Here is a 27,137-nt window from a genome sequence, read left to right as displayed (position 1 = left end):
AGAGAAGGGCAATAAAATCAAAATTGACCCATGGCTCAACGGCCCACATTATCCTGAGGACTCACAATGTTATCAGATTCCTCTTTCTTTCTGAACTTCTAAGTAAGATGGTAAGCCAGCCGAAAAGCTGAAAGGGGGCTGGATTTTCCCAGGCAGAAGTCAAAGAACCCGAGAATTGGCCTTCAGCATCCTTCTCGGCTGAGAAACACAGTTCAGTCACACGTCCCTTGTTAGGAGCTAATAAATCATCAGCGACTCCCGCGGGAGCAGCAGAGCGTGAAGACTCAGCCCGACGCCACGCCTAGCTCTCTGCACCCGGACTGCAGCGGAGACAGGGCCAGGGTGAGGGGACCCAAGTTCTCGGCCCAGTTCTGACCGTGTCTCAGTGTGTGACCTTGAACGAGCCCTCCATCCTGTGCCTTTGGTAACTAGAGATAACTCCTGACCCACCAGCTTTCCCAGGCACCCATGAAACTAACACTGGACCACATTTTGGGGCCATGCCCCGCAGCATGCGGGATCTTAGTTCCCCAACCAGGGACTGAGCCTGCACTCCCTGCATTGAAAACTCAGTCTTAACCTCTGGACTACCAGGGAAGTCCTAACACTAGATAAATTATGATGATACTTAGATGCATCCATGGGAGTTGGCTGCTCTGAATCTGTGTTCCTTTCGCCCTCTCTGTACAGTTCTAATATCATACCTACCCGATCATCTTATAATTATCTGTTTACATGTTTGTCCACACGGCTAAACCGAGAGCCCCGTGAGGACAGAAATTAGGTCAAAGTCATCTTGCCATCTCTCAGTTTCTAAAACATTATTGGACACTGAGCAGGCACTTAATAAATGGTTTCTAAATGTCAAAAAAGAAAGAAATTGTTGAAAACTACTCAACAACAAAATCCTTAAGATGTCTGACTTTGTGGCATCACACACACACACCCCCAGATCCTCAAAGATGGGAAATAAAAACTTGCTGTCGTAAAGTAGAAGGTCTCTAATGACCTTTCAACAGTCTAGAGGCTGCCCACAAAATAAACTTCAGTTTTTAAGGACTTTCCAGGTTACAAAACAAACAGTTTTCTATCCAGTCTTTACAAAAACTTTGCAAGACAGATCATTCTCACCCCGATTTACCTAAAAGGGAAAACTGAGTTGGAGAGAATCAAAGTCATTTGTCCACAAACACCCATCCTTGGGAACTCACCAGTTAACTGCTGTGAAACCAGCCGGCTGGGCACGTTTAATTAGTTCAATAAAGCAAGTCAACTGAGTGGAACACCCAGGGCAGCCAGCCAGGTGCACTGGGGGATAAAAGACGACCGAGACACATCTCAAGGACTGTCTTGGGAGTCTAAGCCACAGAACATAGTCATCGAGAAAGGCACGAAACTTGATGGGAGTTCCAATGAAAGAGCATACAGGACGAACCGGGGCACAGAGATGATCGGTCTGGAGGGTGGGCCCGGGTGAGACGTCGGGTAGGACCTTCCAGCAAAGGCAACGGCAGAAGTAGACCCAGAGGGTAGTCCTGTTAACAGGCAGAGAAGCGGGAGAGACAGAGAGGGCGAGAGAGGAAAGAGATGGAGATGGACACAGCGAGACACTGATTTCAAGGTTCCGGGAGCATCTCAGCGGAGGTATCTAGCCAGTCGCTGCAAACATGGGTGTGGAATGGGAGGGAGGAGAAACAGGAATTCAAGGCTGTAATTATTCTGTTCAGAGTAAGAACGAGGAGGCCAAGCAATGTGGAGAAGACAACCCTGAAAATGGGGGAGGAGGGAGAGGAAGCAGAGTGTGGTCCAGGAGGAAGAAACGGAAGGACAGATATCAGTGGATCAGTGGCCCCTCCCTGGATCTCAGCTGCCAGAAGATGGAGGTTTAATGCACAGGTCTTCATTCAGTAAATGCAGGAAGATGAAGGAGGAGGAAAAGGCCATGAAATGCGGGCAGTAAAAAATCACTTGTGACACCCAAAGAAGCAGTTTTGGTCCAGCCAAGGAGAATGTAAGGCAAGTTAATACAAGTGAAGAGTGAACTGGATTAGAAATGATGGCAAATTCCAGGACTTTGACAGTGAAAGTGAAAGTCACTCAGTCGTGTCTGACTCTTTGTGACCCCATGGACTATACAGTCCATGGAATTCTCCAGGCCAGAATACTGGAGTAGGTAGTCTTTCCCTTCTCCAGCGGATGAAGATTCCCACATTGCAGGTGGATTCTTTACCATCTGAGCCACAAGGGAAGCCCAAGAATACTGGAGTGGGTAGCCTATCCCTTATCCAGGGGATCTTCCCAACCCAGGAATTGAACCGGGGTCTCCTGCATTGCAGGCAGATTCTTTACCAACTGAGCTAAGTGATGGCAAATTCCAGGACTTTGACAGAGGCCACAAGAAAACACAAGACACATCTTCCGATCTCTTGCTGCCTCTGGTCGTCCTCAGTTATTGTTGTTGTTCAGTTGCTAAATCATGCTAAGTCACAAAGTCTCTGCAACACCATGGACAGCAATATGCCAGGCTTCCCCGTCTTCCACTGTCTCCTGGAGTTTGCTCAAACTCATGCCATCCAATCATCTCATCCTCTGTTGTCACCTTCCCCTCCTGCCCTCAGTCTTTCTCAGCATCAGGGTCTTTTTCAGTGAGTTGGCTCTTTGCATCAGGTGGCCAAAGTGTTGGAGCTTCAGCTTCAGCATCAGTCCTTTCAGTGAATATTCAAGGTTGATTTCCTTTAGGATTGACTGGTTTGATCTGGCTGCCTACTTTATCATTCCCTAGACTTTTCTCTAAATGACTCTTTCAACTCAAAGCTGCCTCAAAAGTGAAAGGTCGACCACCTCAGAGTGACAAGTGTTCTGAGGGATGAGTAACAGCAGCTCCTTTGGAAAGAGCCTCCCACCTGCAGGGGGCCCTTATGGACAAGACACCTGACCATGGATGTAAATTCATGGTGTCACCCCACCATCACCTGTGTCCCTTCCATCACCCACCCGTGTCCCAACCGCCTATCTGGTACCCAAATGCTGGGGGTCCTGTTTCAAACACAAACATGCCCAGATTCAAAAATCAAACCACAAGGCAAACAGGTTCAGTCAGACATGGTGACAAGGATGCTGAACTCAGAAGAGGCATTTTCAGACTGATCCGCCCTCCCTGGTGGTTAGTTTCTTTAAACATCAAGGCAGAGTCTTAGACTAAAAGGCCACTGAGATGTCTTTCTTCTCAAAAATGAATAAAAACCAGCCATGATTTGGGCAATTATTAAAACATTTTGGAGATAGTGAAAAGAAAGCAGCTGAACTTGGGATCAAGTGGAAGGTGTCCGCGCAGGTTCAGGGAAAGGAGAGGAAGGACAGAGACCAGGGGTGAAGGCTGGGGGGCAGCCCCAGCCCCACGAGAAATGGGACCCCCTCGACACCTGGGGGCAGGTGGGGCGCCCCCTCCATCGTCTGTTGAAAGGATGCCCTGGCCCCCCATCAGCACGGCCCGCAGTGGGAGGGTCCTTACCCATCGTGTTGTTGGCTCGAGAGCAGGTTGTGCGCTTCAGGATCTCATGCACCTGAAACAGACAAGAGTGAGGCTGTGAGCACCTGAGCCACGTGCTGCAGCCCTGGCCTGGTGTGTGTGTGTGGAGGGCTGGGGGTGGTACCCAGGCAGGTGTCAGCTCACAGACTCCCGGTCAAGCCCTTTCAACAGAGCATCTAACCTCCTCACATACACACCACAGCTTGCCCCTCTCCCCAAAAAAATGAAGGAAAGGTTGTATGTTGACTGAAGTTACAGGAGGGAAGGGGACCCCAGACCCACACCCCTCTGCGAGGCTAGAGAGGACACTTGAGGGGTGGGGAGAGGCAAGGAGGAGGGGTGTCCTCCCCACCAGCCCCAACAGCAAGCTCCGGGCGGGTCCTGAGGGCCCGTGGTCCCCTCTGTAATGGAGCTGTCTCTCGGAGATGTTTGGGGGAACCATGAAAGTGCTTTGGGAATTGGAAAAGGGCCCCCTACGTCTTGGTCACTGGGAGCATTACTTCTCTGCTTTTTGCCTGAGCATCTTGCCTCCCTAGGCAGAGTAGGTCTCCCAGGTCCTCAAGATTCCACGTCTCAGAGAGCACCTTGGGCACATAGCAGATGGCTGCCCAAGGACCACTGCTCATTAACAGATCAACAGTCCCTGAGTGGGGAGCTTGCATGGACCCTGTCGCTCACTGTGAGGGCAGAGTGCTGAGAGCGTCCGAGCCAAGGAAGCCCAGGGCCAGCATAAACCTGTTGGCCAATCAGTGCCCTCCAGCGGGTCCCAAGCCTGTGCCCAGCTCTAAGGAGATGCCAGGGACAGAACTCTGTGCTGGGACATGTGACTGGCCTGCCCAGATGGCCACAGGGAAGAGGGCATGAGGAGACGGGACTAAGGAGATGCGGGCAAGGTCCTCAGACCAAAGTCCGGGTCAGAGCAGACCCCAAGACAAACCTCAAGCCTCTTTCTCCCTCTGTCCAGAGTAGGGTAGACTGGGAAATGAGCAGGAGGGGAAGGAAGACGCCTCCAGGGCAAGAAAAGATGAGTTACTCCATCACCATTCACACTCCCACATTCCAGCCACAGACCAGAAGGAGTGGAAAATAAATGACTTCCAGTAGAATGGGACCCAAGAATGTTTAATTCACTTATAACACAGTGCCGTATTCAACAGCAATAATAATTAGGAACAGCATTTATATGGCAGTCCATTATTTTACAAGCACTTTGCAATTATCGGGTAATTTCCACGACTCCCTATAACTTCCCCCCCAAGACGTGGGACCTGAGCCGTGGTGAGAGCTAAACTGCTTGTAACAGTATCAATCAGGACAATGGGAGTTTCATGCTTTTTTCCACAGGCAGATAAAGGAAATCATATGCCCGTTTTAAATCTTCTAGAACACCAGGGAACTGGAGTGTTTTCCTGCCCATTCTGCAGGCAGAGTCAAGGCTATGTTTTCAGCATGACTTAGAAACGTTCTGCAGCTTCCTGCAATCCTCGGTCCTTTCTCACCCTGCTCATCACCCTGCTGACATGGAAGCCCCTCTAAGTTGTTGCTGTCGTTCAGTCCCTAAGTTGGGCCCGACTCCTTGTGACTACAGCATGCCAGGCTTCCCTGTCCATGGACTACAGCACGCCAGGCTCCCCTGTCCTTCACTATCTCCCTGAGTTTGCTCAGATTCATGTCCATTGAATTGGTGATACTATCTAACCATCTCATCCTCTGCTGCCCTCTTCTCCTCTTGCCCTCAATCTTTCCCAGCCTCAGGGTCTTTTCCAATAAGTACTGGAGCTTCAGCTTCAGCATCGGTCCTTCCAGTGAATATTCAGGGTTGATTTTCTTTAGGATTGACTGGTTTGATCTCCTTGCTGTCCAAGGGACTCTCAAGAGTCTTCTCTAGCACCACAATTAGAAAGTATCAATTCTTTGGCGCTCAGCCTTCTTTATGGTCCAACTCCCACATCTGTACATGACTACTGGAAAAACCATAGCTTTGACTAGATGGACCTTTGTTGGCAAAATGATGCTTTGTAATACGCTATCTAGGTCTGTTATAGCTTTTCTTCCAAGGAGCAAAAGTCTTTTAATTTTGTGGCTGCAGTCACTGTCTGCAGTGATTTTGGAACACAAGAAATTAAAATCTGTCACTATTTCCAATTTTTCCTTATCTATGCCTTGAAGTGATAGGACCGGATGCCATGATCTTCATTTTTTTAATGTTGAGCTTTAAGCCAGATTTTTCACTCTCCTCTTTCGCCTTCATCAAGAGACTCTCTAGTTCCTCTTCACTTTCTGCCATTACAGCGGTATCACCTGCATATGTGAGGTTGCTGATATTTCTCCTGGCAATCTTGATTCCAGCTTGTGATTCAATCAGCCTAGCATTATTTTGCATGATGTACTTTGCACATAAGTTAAATAAGCAGGGTGACAATTTATAGCCTCGATATACTCCTTCCCCAGTTCTGAACCAGTCAGTTATTCAATGCAAGGTTCACCCTTATTCCTCCTCCTTATTTGAAACCTAAGTCCTTCCCGAGGGAAACACGATGCTGTGTTTCCACTGTGACCAGCATTCCTGGGGCCCATCTTTCTCTCTCCTCTTCTCTCCGTAGGCTGGATGCTCTCCAGGTGGGTAGAGGACAAAGATATAGTGAACAGAGATGCCCTACAGCTCAGACTGTGGCCGCAGGGTCCAGGCCCTAGGCAGATTTTCATTAGAATCAACCATCCTGCAAAATCCAGAACCCTGACTTTGAAAGGGAAAAAGGCAGTAGGCGAGCACTGGGAAATGCAGGGCCTGCATGTATCCCACTGCTCTCTAGACCCTGTGCAAACCCCCCAGCAATTACCACGGCAGCCAGCCTCACTGCCCTCAACACAGCTCACCAGTTAGCCCCCATGATCACCCACGCTATACTTATTTATGGTTTGGATTTATTATATTTCAATGGATAGACTAGAAAATTTCAGGAAAGCATCATTTTGCATACATAGAGGAAATAAATTAACTTCTGTTGTTTACTAACATTTCCTGGGGTTTTTTGTTCGTTTGTTGGTTGGTTGGTTGGTTGGTGGTAGTTGTTGCTGTGCAGTCTTGCCTGTCCTGTAGCTTCTGAGATACAATACATTTTCAAATATGTATTTCAAATATTTAAATAGTTTAATAAAGCAACAAAAAAGACAGTAGAAGAACGGCTAACATCATGAATGTTGGCTTCTATTGAACAGGCTGGTAATTGTGTCCTTGGACAAACAGGCCAACTCTAACATTGTCTGACACATCAAATGCCCAGGACCCTTTGAGGATGAAAGAAAGAGTCACAAAGGCTCAGCAGCGAGCACTTCTTTGGACACCAACTATATGCCTGAATTTTTTTAATTCATTACATCGTAGAGCCTCAGTCTCCTCAACTGTCAAGCAAGGGAGTCACCTGACTAGCTGAAAGTCCCTCCACCCCTGGTCCCAAGCTCTGATAGTCCTTGCTTTTATGATTCCAAGCAGGGCCCGGGTGGCAAAACCATAAAGAGGAGATATCCTTCACAACCTGAGACTATTTCACCACTGAGATTGGGAAGCTCCTGAATTCTCCTCCCCATTGCTAGGCAACTCCAAGAAAAGGATGATGGGAGGCAGCAGGGATGGAGAGAGAGATGCCCTGTCAAAGGGGACTCAGGCTTCCCCACCCCCTCCCGAGCCCAGCAGAACTGGTTAAGCACCTGGTTACCTGGTTTACTTACAATGCGACTACGGGTGGCATTATCAAAGAAGGTGTCCTTGTCCCGGATGTCGTACCTGCAGACACCAAGAAAGCCTGTCAATGCATTCCATTATCCTGGGACCTCCTGTCACCCTGGGCCCAGGGCAAGCCTCTAGAAAACAACATAGCTAGATGGGTAAGACACACACACACACTCACACACACACACACACTCATACACTTTACACTCTTTCCGACCCAGTAATTCTGAAAATTTGTCATAGAAATGTATCATTAGGAAAACAAACTCAACAGAAGGAGAGAAGTTCCCTACATTAAAACATTCCTTTCAAAGTTACTTTTAACAAAGATTATGGGGGGAATATGCGATTTCAAAACCTAAAGGATAGATCATCATGCAGCTGTTTGCAAATTATAATTATGAAAACTTTAGAAATACTGTAGAAACGTTTAGACTATGATACGAAAATATTACATGATGATAAGTTTTAAAAAGAAAAGTAGGTAAAAAGGGTTCCCATGTATGGACAAAATTTTTTTAAAAAACCAGCAAATAAGAGTACAGTTTCTGGATGTTGGGGTTATAACTGTTTTTCAAATTTTCATTTAATATTGTCCCTGTTGTCACAAAAATCATGATACCAAACTCCTAATTATGCAAAACCTGTGTCTGTTTTCTAAACTTCAAATGTTGACATTGCACTCAAAACAAACCAAAAGCCCACCCCTGTGACTGTGCTTAGGGCATTGTGCTGGAGGGAGCACAGATGCCTGAGGCATGCCCCCACCCCAGGAGCCCAGGCACTGCGGTGTGTTTCCATCACTAATGCAGAGTAGAACCTGAGCACCTGTAGAGCATTGCTATGAAAACTCAAGAGAGGGACAGCATGTTTTCACTGGGTATTAAGAACTGGTCTTGAAGGAACCCAGAAGCTGAGTGATGGAGACGTGTGGGAGGCGGCACGTCAGATGCCCAGGCAGATGTGGACGAAGGGCCCAGGGGAGGGAGCAAGAACAGCCGGCTGGGAAGTCAACATGCCAGTCCCAGCTTAGCCATTTAAGGCAGCGTGACCTTGGATGAACCTGGAACCTTGGCTTCCTCTCTATTATAGAAGGACGGTTATATCTGGATGGCTGCTTCACGGCCCGACCCCACAGCCCCCGCTACTCACAAGTACATTTTCTCCCTGGAGAATGGGTACGAGAGGTTCTTCATCCTGCTGTTACTGTGCTCGGGCACTCGAGGCTTCAGGGGCGCACTCAGCTTGTGCAGAATCTTGTTGAACGTCTTTGCGATGCTGCCTTGTGACTTGATCTCGTACATCTGCGAAGGCAAAGCTACCAGTGAGAGGAGGAGAAGGCCGCGTCCGACTCAGAGGAGCAGGGCTCGCAGCCAGGGCTGCACGGGGCTCAGATCCCCCATAAGGGACACTCGGGGGAAAGGACGAGCCAGGGAAGCAGGCAGAGGGGCCTGCCCTTCCTCCGCTGCTCTCACACAGGGGCGAATACTCTCAACTATGCACGGAAGGAGGTGACCTTTGCAGGAGAGGAGGAGCGCAGTGAGGGGTCCAAACTTCCTATCCGGCTTCGTTACATCGTCACAGGAGGCCTACTGTGTGATGTCATCGTGTGTATGTGTGTAGATGTGTGTCCAGTGGCTCAGCCATGACTCTTTGCAACCTTATGGACGGAAGCCCACCAGACTCCTCTGTCCCTGGGATTTCCCTGGCAAGAATACTGGACTGGGTTGCTATGCCCTCCTCCAGGGGATCTTCCTGACCCAAGGACAGACGCCGAGTCTCCTGCATCTCCTGCATTGGCAGGTGGATTCTTTAGCACTAGTACCACCCGGAAAGCCCATGATGTCACCATACTAAGCACTTTACCCAAGTAAGCTCCAACACGCACTGCACCCAGCTGGGTGGATAATCTTACTCTCCTGTTATGATGAAGAAATTAAGGCTCAGAAAGGTGAAAAGAGTGAACAAAGGTCACACAGATGGTAACTGGGTGACTGTTTAGGTTTAACGCTTGTCAACCCAATCTCAAGTCTGTACCCTTCAACTAGACCACGCCCCTGTGTGATCATCCAGCATCACTTCTCTTGTGTTCCTCTTAGTAATGAGTCTGCTTTCAAAGTACTGAACACCTAATGCGTGCTTTACTCAAGCACCTTCTTGAGTAAAGAAGTACCTTTCTTGAGTAAAGCACAGCGTTAGTACCAAGATAATCACTATAGAGCCTATAGTATTAGCTGCTCAGTCATGTCCAACCCTTTGCAACCCCACAGACTGTAGTCTGCCAGGTTCCTCTGTCCATGGAATTCTATGGGCAAGAACACTGGGGTGGGTTGCCATTCCCTTCTCCAGGGGATCTTCAGGACCTAGGGATCGAACCTGGGTCTTCTGCTTGCAGGCAGATTCTTTACCATCTGAGCCAGCAGGGAAACCCATAGAACCTATAGTTTCTTATAATGCATAGACTATGCTTGCCTACAGTATAGCATCTGGTCTTTCTAATTCACAGATGCTGTCACTGAGACACAGAGATTGTACTCTTCATAGCAAAGCTCTGATGGATTAACATTAACCACAAATTTTTTACACAAGCTCGCCTTCCAAGGGGGCTTCCCAGATGGCGCTAGTGGTAAAGAACCCAGATGCAGGTTCAATCTCTGGGTTGATGTCTGGACTAAGCCGGATTGAATTTGTCCTGTTGCAGTGGATGACCAGAACAAGAGCCACACTCAGATCCTACGACCTGAAAGGAAGCCAACTGTCTTCTCTTTCATGATATCCTCAAGTTGCTTAAATCTCAGGCGGCAGTAAAACATGTATGAAGCACTTGTAAGATCAATGGAGACAAACGCCACAGAAGGGGCACCAAAAGCTTCAAAGGTCCGAACAGAGGAGACAGCAAGTCCAGCTGAGGGGCCAGGAAAGTGCTTCATAGAAGGAGCAGCATTTCTGCCGGGCTTGAGCAGAAAGGGCACCTTCCTTTTGCTTTTTGTTCTTTAATGAAATCATGATAATTTGGGGCAAGAAGAGAACCTCCCCAATCTAACAACTAAACATAAGCCTGGTTTATTTATCTCTCCTAATACTTTTTTCTATGTGTTTTAATTTCAATTACAAAATTAACACAGTTCAAGTAAACAAGAAAACCAAGATCAGGGACTTCCTTGGTGGTCCAGGGGCTAAGAGTCTGCTCTTCCACTACAGGGGCACGGGCTCAATCCCAGGCCAGGGAACTAAGATTCCTCACACACTGAGGTGCAGTCAAGGACAAAAAAAAAAAAACAGAAAATAAAAGGGGAAAAAAAGAAACAAAAATCGTAAAGTGTATTAACTAATGCTAACAGCTTCCTTTCACTTCCAACCTCACTCCAGAGGAAACCTTTATCAACAATTCAGAGTATGTTTTATATACTCCATATATATATATATACACATATATCTTTCTAACACACCTGTGATGGCATTTAACATATTATTCTACAATTTGCTTTTCATGTGCAGCAATGTATCTGAGACACATATCTTTCCAGGTCAGTCCATGTACACCCAGCTTCATGAAGACACCATATTACAGAGCAGACACACGTTCTAATTTGTTGAGTTCCTTCCCTAGAGATGGGCATTTATTGTAGCCTCTACACATGCTGTGAAATTAAAAGACGCTTATTCCTTGGAAGAAAAGTTATGATCAACCTAGATAGCATATTGAAAAGCAGAGACATTACTTTGCCGACTAAGGTCCATCTAGTCAAGGCTATGGTTTTTCCAGTGGTCATGTATGGATGTGAGAGTTGGACTGTGAAGAAGGCTGAGCGCCGAAGAATTGATGCTTTTGAACTGTGGTGTTGGAGAAGACTCTTGAGAGTCCCTTGGACTGCAAGGAGATCAAACCAGTCCATTCTGAAGATCAGCCCTGGGATTTCTTTGGAAGGAATGATGCTAAAGCTGAAACTCCAGTACTTTGGCCGCCTCATGCGAAGAGTTGACTGATTGGAAAAGACTCTGATGCTGGGAGGGATGGGGGACAGGAAGCGAAGGGGACGACAGAGCATGCGATGGCTGGATGGCATCACTGACTCAATGGACATGAGTCTGGGTGAACTCCGGGAGTTGGTGATGGACAGGGAGGCCTGGTGTGCTGCGAATCATGAGGTCGCAAAGAGTCGGACACGACTGAGCGACTGAACTGAACTGAACTGAACACATGCTTTGACCATACTTCTGTCAACCTTACTTTGCAGATACTTTTAATGAATAACACTTGAACAAATATTGGCAAAGACATTCCAAGCAAACACAAAAGCAGAGAAGTTCAAACTGGATTTAAGAAGGGTTAGAAACAGCCTCGGAGAAGGCAATGGCGACCCACTCCAGTACTCTTGCCTGGAAAATCCCATGGGTGGAGGAGCCTGATAGGCTGTAGTCCATGGAGTCACTAAGAGTCGGACATGACTGAGCGACTTCACTTTCATTCTTCACTTTCATGCATTGGAGAAGGACATGGCAACCCACTCCAGTGTTCTTGCCTGGAGAATCCCAGGGATGGGGGATCCTGGTGGGCTGCCGTCTCTGGGGTCACACAGAGTCGGACACAACTGAAGCGACTTAGCAGCAGCAGCAGCAGCAGCAGAAACAGCCTAGGTCTTAGAAAAGACCCTGATGCTGGGAAAGCCTGAAGGCAAAAGGAGAAGGGGGTGGCAGAGGATGAGGTAGTGGATGGCACCAGCAACTCAGTGAGTTTGAGCAAACTCCAGGCGATACTGAAGGACAAGGAAGCCTGGCATGCTTCAGTCCATGGGATCACAAAGAGTTGCACGGCACTTAGCAACTGAACAACAACAATGATACCAGCCTGGGTCTTGGGCCCTCGAGGCTCTGATAGAGGAGCCGTGACTCTCACAGCAGAAAGGCACATGGAGGCCAGTGTGTGCCGCGGAGGGTGAGGTGGGGCTGGAAGTGCCAAGAAGCTGCTAACCTTGGTTACTATAGCAACACTGTTATGGTTTTGGTTTCTTTATTTACTAGAACTGTGTTCATTTTGCTGCCGTTGTTCAGTCGCTCAGTTGTGTCTGACTCTTTGCGACCCCACGGACTGCAGCATGCCAGGTTCCCCTGTCCTTCACCATCTCCCGGAATTTGTTCAAACGCACATCCAGTTGAGTCAATGATGCCGTCTAACCATCTCATCCTCTGCTGCCCTCTTCTCCTTTTTGCTTTGCTCTTACAATAAAAACCAAAATTTTCACCACAGCCCATGGGGCCCTGTAGAAGTCTTCTCTTTTTTTTTTTTTTGTTTTTGCCCCATGATTCAATGCTCACCGCACCCAGCCACTGGTCTCGTGAAGTATTTTTAGCAGTCTGCACCCTTTGTCTCCTCCCTCCCCATCACCAACTTCTGTTCACACTTGAGTTCTCACTCAATTGTCACTTCCTTGGGGAGGTCTTTCCTGGCTTCCAGACAAGATCGAGCCCCATCTTCAGAGCATTTTGTGAGCCCAAATGCCTCTCCTTCACAGTGTTTATCACAGTTGTGATTTTAAACTTATTTGAATGATTATTTGACTCATGCCCAGTCGCCCTGCCAAACAATCTTGATGAAGGCAGGACACTGTTCAAACTATCCCCGTGGTTAAACGAATGAACAAATGAATGATAAATCTCCAGGGACCCAGCATTGATGACAGGAGTGGCTGCCACTCAGGGGGCCCACGCTGGGCACAGGACAGTCAAAAGGTAATAGGCCTTGGTAGGAAGAAACCAGGCTGGAGAATAAAGCCGCAGCCCAAAGTCCCTGGCCTGCTGAAAGGTTACCCACCAGCTGCAAAGGCTCATGGGAGCCAAGCCTCAGCAGAGGCTAGGACAGCCTGTACTTGGGAATTAATAACCCAACACCTGCCCTAGGATCATGTCCTGGCAGATGGTTAGCTGAGCACCTCCAAGATGGTCTTGACCTCCTCTTGGCAGTGGATCCAGAAGAGCTCCCTAGAGAATGGGGCTAAAGGGAATGTGGCCTGTGGCATGTCTTTGGAGGAACCAGGAATGGGTCCAGGATAAATTCTGCCTGTTCCTGGATGGGGAGATGGGTGCTTCGTGCATGTGTGCTAAGTCGCTCGTGTCCAACTCTGCATGACCCCATGGACTATAGCCAGCTGGGCTCCTCTGTCCATGGGACTCTCCAGGCAAGAATACCAGAGTGGGCTGCCATGCCTTCCTCCAGGGGATCTTCCTGACCCAGGGATCAAACCCACATCTCCTGCAGTTCATGCACTGGCAAGCAGGTTCTTTAGCCCTAGCACCATCTGGGAAGCCCCAGTAGGTGCTCCAAATCCCTGCAAATAGCATCATCCACCTCCAAGAGAAATGTAAATGGTTTTGAAGGCCAGGGTCAAGGTGACCTCCACCCCACAGCCCTGCTGCAGGCCCTACATACACGCCCGGGCAGGTACCTTGGCCCACTTCCCAGACCTCAGAGATGCTCGGGGATGCAGCTTGGCACAGGTTCACAGTCAGAGACCCCATGCACGATACCATGGGTGCTAAGCTTGGAGGACAAAGCACCTGCTTCTTCCCCTCATCACTTTGCACGTGTTGTCCCTGTTCCTGGAGTTGCTCCCCTCCCACTCCACCTGGCCACCCCACTTCTCCTTCTCCACCCGGCTCAAGTACCAGCTTTCTCAGGAAACCTTCCCTAGAATCCAATGAATAAACACTGCATGCTAATGTTGGCCACACTTTTTTCTAACTCGTGGTTCACTCGTCTGTCTCCCCAGCAGACTGTGGGTGTCTGGGGAGCATGTCCTGCATGTCTGGCACGCAGGAGGAGCACAATAATGTCTACAGAGTGAATAACCTGGGTCCTGACCACTGCTGACACTAACGAGCTGTGCAGCTCTGGGCAAGGTGCTTTCCCTTTCAGAGTCCTCATCTCTAAAGAGAGAATTGGGGAACTTCCACTTCCCACTATGACGGACAAACAGGGTACAGATTTACCCCAGCTGAGCCAACCAAAATACTCAGACTAAAAAACACGAAACAGTGGTTGCTGTGGTTGGAATGTTTCTGTTCCCACAAAATTCCTATCTTGAGTCTTAATGCCCAGTGATGGTTATTGGAGGGTGGAACCTTTAGGAGGTGATTAGGTCATGAGGGTGGAATCCTCGTGAACTGGATTAGTGCCCTTCTAAAACAGACCCCACAGAGCTCCCAGCCCCTTCCTCCATGTGAGGACAAAGTAAGGAGGTGTGAGCTATGAACCAGGAAGGGTTCATACCCTTCGTACCACCATGCTGGTACCCTGGTCTCAGACTTTCAGTCTCCAGAACTAGGTGAAGTAAACTCCTGTTGTTCATAAGCCTCCAGTCTGTGATATTTTGGTGGTTGTTGTTCAGTTGCTCAGTCATGTCCAACTCTTTGTGATCCCACGGATGGCAGCACACCAGACTTCCCTGTCCTTCACCATCTCCCAGAGTTTGCTCCAACTCATGTCCATTGAGTTAGTGATGCCATCCAACCATCTTATCATCTGTGTTGCCCCTTTTTTCTCCCGCTCTCCATCTCTCCCAGTATCAGGGTTTTTTCCAATGAGTTGGCTCTTCCCATCAGGTGGCCAAAGTACTGGCGCATCAGCTTCAGCATCAGTCCTTTCAGTGAATATTCAGGGTAGATTTCTTTTAGGATTGACTGGTTTGATCCCCCTAGTATTTTGCTGGAGCACCCCAAGAAGACTAAGGCAGAAGTTTTCAAGATACCAGACCTTGGGCAGCAACGACTTGCTGAGAGAAAGAAAGAGGATGAGTCCTGGGCTTCCTCCAGCTCACTGTCCAGAGAAAGGTACAGGGCTGCAGGGCAGGAAGGGCAAACAGGTGGAGCCCAGCACACCCCCTGGGCTGAGGCTAGGCAGTAGGTCAGGGGAGACCAGAGCAACCAGAGCTCCCGGGACAGAGCAGCCAAGGGAGAGAGTTTCGTGAAGAATCCTAGACAGTCCTCCTGAGAAGCTGCCGGACACTAGAGAAAAGCCATCTGCAAGGCTGGGAACAGCCCCTCTTCCCACCAGCCTGGATGGAAAGCTCACCATTCAAGGGGCATTGTGGCAGAGTCCTGGGGTCCGCTCAGCAGTGGGGATAATTAGCCCAAGGCTGAGCACCTCTCCTAATCCACTTCACAGATTATAAAAGACAGAACTTGACTAAATGGCTTTTAAAGTACCATCCAAGTCTAACCTTCTATGACTCTAGTGGCAAGAATACACGGAAGAACTGTACAAAAAAGATCTTCATGACCCAGATAGTCACGATGATGTGATCACTAATCTAGAACCAGACATCTTGGAATGTGAAGTCAAGTGGGCCTTAGAAAGCATCACTATGAACAAAGCTAGTGGAGGTGATGGAATTCCAATTGAGCGGTTTCAAATCCTGAAAGATAATGCTGTGAAAGTACTGCATTCAATATGCCAGCAAATTTGGACAACTCAGCAGTGGCCACAGGACTGGAAAAGGTCAGTTTTCATTCCAATTCCAAAGAAAGGCAATGCCAAAGAATACTCAAACTACCGCACAATTGCACTCATCTCACATGCTAGTAAAATAATGCTCAAAATTCTCCAAGCCAGGCTTCAGCAATATGTGAACCGTGAAATCCCTGACGTTCAAGCTGGTTTTAGAAAAGGCAGAGGAACCAGAGATCAAATTGCCAACATCCGCTGGATCATGGAAAAAGCAAGAGAGTTCCAGAAAAACATCTATTTCTGCTTTATTGACTATGCCAAAGCCTTTGACTGTGTGGATCACAATAAACTGTGGAAAATTCTGAATGGGATGGGAATACCAGACCACCTGATCTGCCTCTTGAGAAATCTGTATGCAGGTCAGGAAGCCACAGTTAGAACTGGACATGGGACAACAGACTGGTTTCAAATAGGAAAAGGAGTACGTCAAGGCTGTATATTGTCACCCTGCTTATTTAACTTATATGCAGAGTACATCATGAGAAACACTGGACTGGAAGAAACACAAGCTGGAATCAAGATTCCAGGGAGAAATATCAATAACCTCAGATATGCAGATGACACCACCCTTATGGCAGAAAGTGAAGAGGAGCTAAAAAGCCTCTTGATGAAAGTGAAAGAGGAGTGAAAAAAGTTGGCTTAAAGCTCAACATTCAGAAAACGAAGATCATGGCATCCAGTCCCATCACTTCATGGGAAATAGACAGGGAAACAGTGGAAACAGTGTCAGACTTTATTTTTTTGGGCTCCAGAATCACTGCAGATGGTGACTGCAGCCATGAAATTAAAAGACGCTTACTCCTTGGAAGAAAAGTTATGATCAACCTAGATAGCATATTCGGTCCGTCTAGTCAAGGCTTTGGTTTTTCCTGTAGTCATGTATGGATGTGAGAGTTGGACTGTGAAGAAGGCTGAGCGCCAAAGAATTGATGCTTTTGAACTGTGGTGTTGGAGAAGACTCTTGAGAGTCCCTTGGACTGCAAGGAGATCCAACCAGTCCATTCTGAAGGAGATCAACCCTGGGATTTCTTTGGAGGGAATGATGCTAAAGCTGAAACTCCAGTACTTTGGCCACCTCATGCAAAGAGTTGACTGATTGGAAAAGACTCTGATGCTGGGAGGGATTGGGGGCAGGAGGAGAAGGGGACAACCAAGCATGAGATGGCTGGATGGCATCAAGGACTCGATAGACATGAGTCCGGGTGAACTCTGGGAGATAGTGATGGACAGGGAGGCCTGGCATGCTGCGATTCATGGGGTCGCAAAGAGTCAGACACGACTGAGCGACTGAACTGAATTGAACTGAGACAGTTCATGAAAAGGAAACATTTGTTCATAGCACGCACACATCTGGGCATCTCCTGGGTACCAGGTGCTGAGTTTAGAGGTGGATTGCTCCAAGGGCTGAAGAAGCCCAGCAGTGAGGAGGACCCCTCCTCACCTCATACGCAGAATGCTCAGCCATGCAACCAGCACTGGAATCCCACAGGCTCCCTGTCAGCAGGGTCCACAAAGACTCTGCCAGCCAGTCCCACCAGCTGTATTTGCATCACTGTGTCACAGATGGGGAAACTGAGCCTCGGAGAAGTGGGGAATTGCTAGCATTGGGGGGTGAACCCAGCCCTCAGGACCCAGGCTTCCTGACTTCCCCATCCAGGCTCTCTCCTCAAACCTCTGATCCTTGGAAAGGCTCCATGGTCCCCGAGAAGGAAGCGAGCCAGAGCTCCCTCTCAGCCCCCCACCAAGCCCAGCAGCCCAGCTCTTCCCCAGTGTCCCACAGGGTCCAGGAAAGGTGCCCCGATCCTCTTTAGTATTTATTAATATGATCAGCAGCAGCATCATTATTACTGTTATTCTTGGACATAGGAGAATGAAGAACATCCTTAGAAATGGCAGGACACATGTTCACCAGCTGGTCCCCATTATGCCCTCCCCGGGTACATGATACGCCTTTCATGTGCTTAAAATCATAAATAATTTTTAAAGTATGTTGCTCTCATTTTTCATCCCAGGGCTCAAATGTGGTTCCCATAAAAGCTCACTTTGGCTCCACTGTCACAGGCTAAGAGGTTTACCGAGATGCCTTCTTCTGTTACTTCTTTCCCCCCGACCCCGCTCGTCTCCCCCAGCCTCTCCCCTCCAGAGGGGCACAGTAGTGTGGTCTGAGGGCTAATTTGTTTCCTTTCTGCCTTGGAATCATGTTCCTTCACGGGATGCAAGTAATCGAGGCTGTAGTGATAGTCTATCACAGACAGTACAGACTGCTAGCCCCATTTTATGGGTAGAGAAACTGAGGCACAGAAGGTTCTACTAACGTGCCTGATGGCACACAAACATTAGATCCAACAGCACCCAAAGATCAAGGGAAGGGTATAACCATATGCTGCTATTGCTTTAGTCACTCAGTTGTGTCTCACTCTCTGAGGCCCCATGGACCTCTGTCAAGCTCCTCCATCCACGGAATTCTCCAAGCCTCTTGCATCTCTTGCGTCTCCTGCATTGGTGGGTGTCTCCTGCAACCCACATCTCTTGGGTCTCCTGCGTTGGCAGGTGGATTCTTTACCCCTAGCACCACCTGGGACAGTTTCCCCAGTGGCTCAGTGGTAAGGAGTCCGCCTGCAATGCTGGAGACCCAGGTTCGATCCCTGGGTCAGGAAGATCCCCCCAGAGGAGGGCATGGCAACCCCCTCCAGTATTCTTGCCTGGAGAATCCCATGGACAGAGGAGCCTGGTGGGCTACAGTTCACAGGGCTGCAAAGAGTTGGGCACAACTGAAGCAACTGGGCACGCATGCACTTAGTGCCCGGTGGGAAACCCATAACCATATGAAACATAAACAGAATAATCTTTATTATCCATGAGTCCCTCATCTACACTGATCTAAGAGGGCCTCTCTCTGCAACTCGTAGGAAAAGCAGAAACTAGACAAAAAGATGGAGAGTGAGCCCAGCTATGAGCACATGTCTGCTTATACCTATGGCCCCACAGACACTAGCCCAGGCTGTCTCCCCCTTTCCACGTATCTGTGTTTTCCTCTGTGCCTCTGGTCACTGGGTAACTGAGGGTCGACTAGGCTGAAAATGATCACCTGTTTAACTTTCATTTCAAAAGGCTCAGACACACAGGTAAGCCAGACAGTATGGAAGGTCGCCCTGCAAACGGGACTTGGGTGGACGCCGCTGGACTAAAGAAGTTATGAAAAAGAGGGGCCCACGATGCAGCAGAATGCATCCATGGTTCTCCTGTTCCACTGGTACCCAAGGGCACCGAGAGAGAGGGATGCAGGCATACACGCGGGCACTGAACCCAGATCTGAGGGTGCACAGATCTGGTCACCTACTCCGTGCACCAGCCTAGTTACCTACTCAAGCAGACGTTAAACCCCCCACCAATCCAGATGCAAAGAGCACTGGGAGCCACTCTGTTCAGCTGCATCTAGAGCCCAAAGGAGCCCCAGCGCCCACCAAGAGCAGGAGCTCCCCAGTCCCTCCACCCCATTCTGTGCCCATCAATGTCCTGTCCGCAGCCTCGCCAAATGCACACAGCAATGTATTTACAAAACGCACATTCTCTGAGGTCTAACTCTGGATTCACTTATGGTTTTTAATTACATTTTCAATGTCCTCTACACATGAATGAATGTTTGCTGACTTTCAAAATGTGGGAGAAAATCCAAACTACTTACATGGCTGGTGAGTCCCTTCCAGCCCCACCTCTGCCTCCCACTGCAGCCTCAGTCCCCACCCACCGACCCCCTCACCCCCCGTCCCCAGGCTCTGTACTTCACGCACACTGGCCTCCTCCCAGCTCCCTGCACAGGCCAGGGTTTTCTTATGTGGGGTGGGAAGACATGTCCTTCCCTCTCCCAGGAAGGTTCTCACCTGCCTTCCCTACCTGGAAAACTCCTACCCATCCCTTGGGTCTCAGCTCAAATGGACCCTTCTGGTACCCTGCACCCGCCCCCCCCATCTGAATTGGTCTCCTCCCGTTAGCTCTCTGTCTACCCTGATCTTTGCTTCCTGTGCCTCCCAGCTCATCACCAGCTATTTAACTTCTGAATCCTCCCCACACCGAAGCCATATGGGGCCAAGACCAGCTGTAGTCACCTCTGCATCACCAGCCATCAGCAGAATATCTCAGACAGAATGATAGTAACTTTTCACTGGGCGGATGGATGGATGGGTGAATGAATAAAAAACGTGATCTTTCCAAGGTCTAGGGCTCCTTACACACAACCCAGCCCCATTCCAGGTACAATTAGACTATTTCTAAATGATTTTCTTGGTAACTGAAGGGGCTACTGAGGACCCAGATAAGGGATGGCTGCTATGGTCCATGTACCGCAATGCTGCCTCCCCCCACCCCCTCGCAGACCACCCTGAGGGACCACAGCTTCCTTCCAATGCCCTTGAATGAAGACTCAGAACCCGTCTCAGCATCACTCTGCAGTAAGCCAGGACCAATGACCAGGCTGGTACATGAGACCCACCCTCTCACTCATCATCAGATGCTGATTTACTGCTTGCCCTGTCCCCAGGCCTGTTCTAGGTGCTGCTGCTGATAGGAGGAAACAAGCCCAGTGCCCTCCTGGAGCTCCCAGGGTAGTGAGGATACAGACAATGAGCAAAGAATACACTGCTCAGTATCCAGCAGTGCTGAGTGTTACACACACACACACGCACGCACGCGCACACACACACACACACACGCACACACACACAAGAGAAGGGGATGGAGAGAAGAAGAGAGACAGGGGCCCACTTCACACAGGGTAGTCGGGTATATCAGTCTGTGCAGAGACCCCGGTGGAGTGGGGGACTGCTTCCTGGTATCTGGAGGACCTCAGGCAGAGGGAAGGTCAAGCAAAAGGCCCAGAGAGGAAAACAGGCTTGTATTTTGGAGGATCTGTGTAGCTGGCGTGCAGTGAGCACGTGGGCAGGAGTGGGAAGTTCCTTTCTGTACCAGAGGTGACCGATATGGCATGAATTCAGAGTCCCTGAAGAGACACGGTCACTCCCAGCTGCTTTCTGACCAACAGCACTTGAATGTCCACAGCAGAAATCACATAACACCCTCAGGTTCCAGCCTGCCCACCCCCACCACCAGAGAGGGCTAGTCCACGGTGGCCGTCTGACTGTGCACTCCATCTTCATTCTCAGGGCTCTGATTCTTCATGTGCTGGTAAACACCTACCAACCTCCTCCTTGTGGGGGGCTGGATGGCTGATATGTAGCTGTCACTGATTTCCATGGTGTAAATATGCCCACTATGGCCAATTTCTTAGTTAACTTATATGCAGAGTACATCATGAGAAACACTGGGCTGGAAGAAGCACAAGCTGGAATCAAGATTGCCAGGAGAAATATCAATAACCTCAGATATGCAGATGACATCACCCTTATGGGAGAAAGTGAAGAGGAGCTAAAGAGCCTCTTGATGAAAGTGAAAGAGGAGACATAAAAAGTTGGCTTAAAGCTCAACATTCAGAAAACTAAGATCATGGCATCCGGTCCCATCACTTCATGGGAAGTAGATGGGGAAACAGTGGAAACAGTGTCAGACTTTATTTTCTGGGGCTCAAAAATCACTGCAGATGGTGATTGCAGCCATGAAATTAAAAGACACTTACTCCTTGGAAGAAAAGTTATGACCAACATAGACAGCATATTGAAAAGCAGAGACATTTCTTTGCCAACAATCCATCTAGTCAAGGCTATGGTTTTTCTAGTGGTCATGTATGGATGTGAGAGTTGGGCTGTGAAGAAGGCTGAGTGCTGAAGAACTGATGCTTTTGAAGTGTGGTGTTGGAGAAGACTCTTGAGAGTCCCTTGAACTGCAAGGAGATCCAACTAGTCCATTCTAAAGGAGATCAGTCCTGGGTGTTCATTGGAAGGACTGATGCTGAAGCTGAAACTCCAATACTTTGGCCACCTCATGCAAAGAGTTGACTCATTGGAAAAGACTCTGATCCTGGGAGGGATTGGGGGCAGGAAGCGAAGGGGACGACCGAGGATGAGAGGCTGGATGGCATCACCGACTTGATAGACATGAGTCTGAGTGAACTCCAGGAGTTGGTGATGGACAGGGAGGCCTGGCATGCTGTGATTCATGTGGTCGCAACTGAGCAACTGAACTGAACTGAACTGATGGCCAATAACCAGTATATCACTGACCCCCGTTCTTACTGAGTAAGAAGAGCTCTGCCCATGAGACCCAGGTGCCTGAAGCTGACCGCCCCTCCTCCTTCGCTGCTCCTCTCCTCCCCCGCCCACAGAGGCAGCCACGGCCCATGCTCCCATGTCTCCCACTGAGAAAACGACCACATATCCCAGCTACGCAGTCTTGTTTTACTATAGTTGACAAATTCTATCCACTGCCCTCTGCTCTCAGCCCACCAGCACGGAGTCCAGGGTCCAGGTCCCTGCCCACGCATCTGGCACGTGCTGCCCCAGTTCAGTCGGATGTGAGGCTTTCAAAAGGAAAACCACCACTTCTCTTTCAATTTTTTTCAATCACGAGCCTAAAAACAACTTAATTTTCAAAAATGCAAATTCACTTCCCATTATATTTTCATGTTTTTGGCATCACTGTTTTTGAGCCCTGAGTCAGGTCTGTGGTCTTCTGCGTGCACATCCAGAAGGTGGCCCCAAGCATCGCAGGTTCCACACGGAAACAATGGCACGGAGGTGGCATCAATTTTTTTTTTTCTGATTTTTAAAGATGAAAAGCATCACAGAAAACAAAATCGAATAAAAAGTGTTCCGTACTCCTTCCAGCCTATTTAAATAGCAATCAAAGGGCATGCACCAAAGAGCCCATAAAGATATCAAATATAAACCCAACCCCACATCACTATTAAAAACAAATGCTTGGGAACAGGCAGCGACAACAAGAAGAGCACCCACAGCCCATCAGTGTGAACAGCTACCCCTCCGGTATTCAAAAATCATCAGATATTTATAATAATCGAAAGAATCTGTCCTGAAAGGCATCATGAAGGCTGAGTAGTCAGTGGCCCTCCTCCAAGGATTAAGGACCTAGAAGATCTCAATCTTCAATAAAGCTCATGGAGTTTCTCCTGCTTTTTACGGTCTGGTTGCCAGGGAGGAATCACTAAACTACCAAAATAATCTCACAGAGGAATTCAGTCACTACCTGATAAAGGAAGAAGAGGGTCAAGGTGAGGAGGGGAAAGATGTGATTCTGCTTCTGAATTTTGCATGGGCAAATGACCACTGAGCCACCAGGAAAGCCCCCGATCTAGTCCATCATAATGAAAAAATAATAATTTGAATGCTCTGTCTCTCCAGCTTAGGATTAACTTAATTAATTTAACTTTGAATTAATTTAGTTTACTTAACCTAGGATGTAATTTCCCAGAGTACATTCTGCAGACAATTGGTTCCCCCAAGATATTAACAGGCATTCAGTAGGAAAGCGATTGAACAAAAATGAACCATTTCCTTTACGGCAGGGCAGGAGGGGCTTTCCTGGTGGCTCAGACAGTAAAGAATCTGCCTGCAACGTAGGAGACTCGGGTTTGATCCCTGGGTGGGGAAGATCCCCTGGAAAAGAGAATGGCAACCCACTCCAGTGTTCTTGCCTGGAAAACTCCATGGATAGAAGAGGATTATATATATATACATATATATGCATATATACATATATATACCAAATATATATACATAATATATGTACACACATATGGTTGGATGGCATGACCGATGCAATGGACATGACCTTGGGCTGAGGGACAGGGAGGCCTGGCATGCTGCAGTCCATGGGGTTGCAAAGAGTCAGACACAACTGGACAACTGAAAAACAATAATAACAACCCTGTTAGTTCTGTTTCTCTAGAGAAACCTCACTAACCCAAGCCTCAAATCTGGATAACTGAGAAGGCAGAGGTTCTGGCCTGGCTGAGTGGGCATCAGGAATTTGGGGAGGGTCCTCCCATGGAAGTTTTGCAGAAGTCACAGTTACCAAATCAGAATTTCTAAGAGTCATCAGTAAGTAACAGGGAACAACTTCCAATAATTTATGAACCTTAATTGAATTAATATTTTCCTCCTAAGGGGCCACTCAGGTTAACTAAAATGCCACATTTCTTTGCTTTTTAACTGGAATTTTATTTGGTCCAACATGGTAACACTGATTTTCTCACTCTCATCAGAAAATTCTTAATGGCAATTCTATATGATTTCAGTTCATGAAAATGAGAAGATGGGGCTTCCCTGGTGCTCCAGTGGTTAAGATCTGCACTACAACGCCAGGGACATGGGTTAGCTGCTGGATGAACCTGCTGCATTAACACAAGAATGGACTCCGTCATCTCGTCCTCACCAGTTCCTGGGAGGTGGCTCGTGGGGTAGAAGTGGACATCAGGGGTGAGCATGGCGGGGACGGGTGGCGGGGTGCTCGTTCATATGTATAAAAAAGTGATGTATACCCATGGCTGGTTCACTTTGCTACACAGCAGAAACTAACACCACATTGTAAAGCCACTATCCTCCAATAAAATATTTTTAAATAAGATGAGTGAGAAATCAGCATAGATATTGACCACAGTCTATACGGGCCACTTCTGTAAAGAGCAGAGGTGAGAAAGCATGCACTTCAAACCTTCCCAGGCTGCTCAGGGCCAAAGGCCAGGCCTCCCGCCTCTTTCCCGTGCAGGGACACTGAGTGTCCCTCACAAAACACTGGCTCCTCTGTTGTTGTTTTTGGAAAACAAACATTTCCTTCCAAGATCCCCCTCCCGGTTAATATCTGTGCTCAGGACTCCGTGTCCCTGGACTCATTACTGTGGATTTCTCCAGGTTGGAGATCTCAATTTTGGGATTTCCTCCCCATCTTCCCGGTCTCTCCGGACCCTGCTGAGTTATAATCCTGCCTCCACCAGCCCGGAAGATGCTAAGTGACCCCACCTATGCCTCAGTCTTCCTCTTTGCTCCCCCTGCCGCCAGGACACGAATCCTTGCAAACGCGGTTACTCTCTTTGTAGTCACTTCCCAAGCCCATTAAAAAGAAGGGAGGGACTTCCCGGGTGGTCCAGTGGCTAAGACTCTGCACTCCCAGTGCAGGGGGCCCAGGTTCAGTTCTTGGTCAGGAAACTAGATCCCAAATGCCATGACTAAAAACAAAATTTAATTTAATTTAAAAAAAGATCCCACATGACACAGTGGGATGTGTGTCAAATAAATAAAATTTTTTTTAAGAGAAGAGAAAACACCACTGGACCCAACACCAGGCCTGCAGAGGTCAGCCTCACCCCCATGCTCCTTTCTCACCCCAGGAATTGGGTTTAAACCCCACCCCCACTCCTAGACTTGGTTCTCGAATTCACTTTTGCAAGCAAATGCATGCCACCCAGCATGGGTAGTTATGACATCCTCCTGGGAGGCCAACTACTTGCCACTGCATTCTGTGAATAGGAAAATGGTCTGGAGCCCTGCGGCAGAAGGATGCCAGGACGGCCCACCTGTGTGGGGTCTGGGGACTCGACACCACGGGGACAAGTTCCTTCTGTTACACCTGCAGCCTCTTCAGGGCCACCCCCTGGCTTTGCTCTCCCAGACTCCCAGGACCAGCATTCTCCTAGATGGAAGCTGTGCCATGCTAATTGGTTACGTGGCACAGTATTTAATAAGATGGGCTTCCCAGGTGGCACTAGTGGTAAAGAAACTGCCTGCCAATGCAGGAGACATGAGAGATGTGAGTTCGATCTCTGGGTGGGGAAGATCCCCTGGAGGAGGACATGGCAACCCATTCCAGTATTCTTTCCTGGAGAATACCCATGGACAGTGGAGCCTGATAAGCTACACACCATAGGGTCGCAAAGAGTCGGACACAATTGAGCAATCTAGCACAGGGTGTCTGAATGCGGGCACTCCACCTGTTGTGCCCTTGGCTGTGAACTCTGAGGGCTCAGACTGCCTCTGAGTCTCTCAGTGTCTCTCCACAGACCCCCTTCCGCCAGGAGTTCCATCAGTGTTGGCTGCCTACTGCATCAGGAGGGAAAGTGACTGGGGAACGAGGAATTGAGAACACACATAAAAATATTTGAGAACACAGACACAATAATAAACTTCTGCATTCCCATAGCAGCAGTTAAGACCTGAATTCTTACAACAATCTTCTAGGAAAAACAGGGCAGGTATTACTATGCCCACTTCACAGATGAGAAAATTGAGGCTCTGCAAGATGAAGTGACATTCCCAAGTCACACAGCAAGTGTGTCCAGGACCAGAGCTGGAAGGCTGGTCTCTCAAGGACTCATCTGATGCAGAGTCTACCAGGCTATGGCTCCAAAACAGGAAGGAAGGAGGGGAGGAAGCAACCTGAGAGTCCATCAATGGGTGATGGATAAAGAAGACATATGTGTGTGTGTGTGTGTGTGTGTGTGTGTGTGTGTGTGTATAAAGACATACATATATTTTAAATTTTATTTGTATTTATAATATATAAATATTATATAAGTATATAACATAATATAAATATAATATAGTATGTAATTATATAAATTACAGTATATTATAATTAATATATAATATAAATTATAATATATTTATTTACATATAAAAATACATAAAATATTCAATATCCACTATATTGGCACTTCCCAGGTGGTGCTAGCGCTAAAGAATAGAGTGGATGCGAGAGACATGGGTTCAATCCCTAGGTTGGGAAGATTCCCTGGAGGAGGAACTAGCAACCCACTCTAGTATTCTCGGCTGGAGAATTCCATGGACAGAGAAGCCCAGTTGGCTACAGCCCATGGGGGTTGCAAAGAGTCAGGTATGACTAAGCACACACACACACACACACACACACACACACACACATTATATGTCTTTATCCATTACCATGTTTATAAGATTTTATATATCCACACACAGATCCAACGGAATATGATTCAGTCATATGAAAGAAGGAAATCCCACCATTTGCAATACCATGGGTGGGCCTGGAGCACTCTATGCCCAGTGAGAAAAGTCAGAGAAAGAAAAATACTGTATGATATCGCTTACATGTGAAATCTAAAAAGCCAAACTTGTTGAAACAAGGGGGTCCTTCCACAGACCTGCTCCTTTAGTCGAACTCTGACTCTGCCCGAATGAGTTCACTTCCATTTTCAAATTTTGAGCAACCATGTTTTCAATGTATATATTACATATTTCTTAATAATATTATGACCAAGAAGTTTATCACATTAATTTTCAGGGTAGTTTGTTGTTTAAAATAATATAATCATCTATGTTATATAATATAATAATATAGTCACTACTATTAACTAGGCTTCAATATATCAGTGTTGATTTCATTGTATTAAATGTACACTGATAATAAAATAGCTGCAAACCTTAAAAAAAAAA

The 27,137-nt window shown here is 47.9% G+C and overlaps 1 protein-coding gene across 1 annotated transcript in view; it reads right to left on the bottom strand.

Annotated features, from left to right (window-relative positions):
* The window catches only part of ANO2 (anoctamin 2), a 334,097-nt gene that overhangs the window by 241,436 nt on the left and 65,524 nt on the right, over positions 1-27,137 (bottom strand). The window contains exons 4-6 of the mRNA XM_068970582.1: positions 8,412-8,563; positions 7,259-7,313; positions 3,512-3,563 (exon numbers count right to left, since the gene is read on the bottom strand). Of these exons, the coding sequence (XP_068826683.1) occupies positions 3,512-3,563; positions 7,259-7,313; positions 8,412-8,563 (259 nt within the window). The remainder of the gene's footprint in view (positions 1-3,511; positions 3,564-7,258; positions 7,314-8,411; positions 8,564-27,137) is intronic.

Source organism: Capricornis sumatraensis, chromosome 4, assembly GCF_032405125.1.
Source record: "Capricornis sumatraensis isolate serow.1 chromosome 4, serow.2, whole genome shotgun sequence".
Taxonomy (NCBI): Eukaryota; Metazoa; Chordata; class Mammalia; order Artiodactyla; family Bovidae; genus Capricornis; species Capricornis sumatraensis.
The sequence above is the reverse complement of the archived record's forward strand: the minus strand, read 5'-3'. Positions and strand labels throughout refer to the sequence as shown.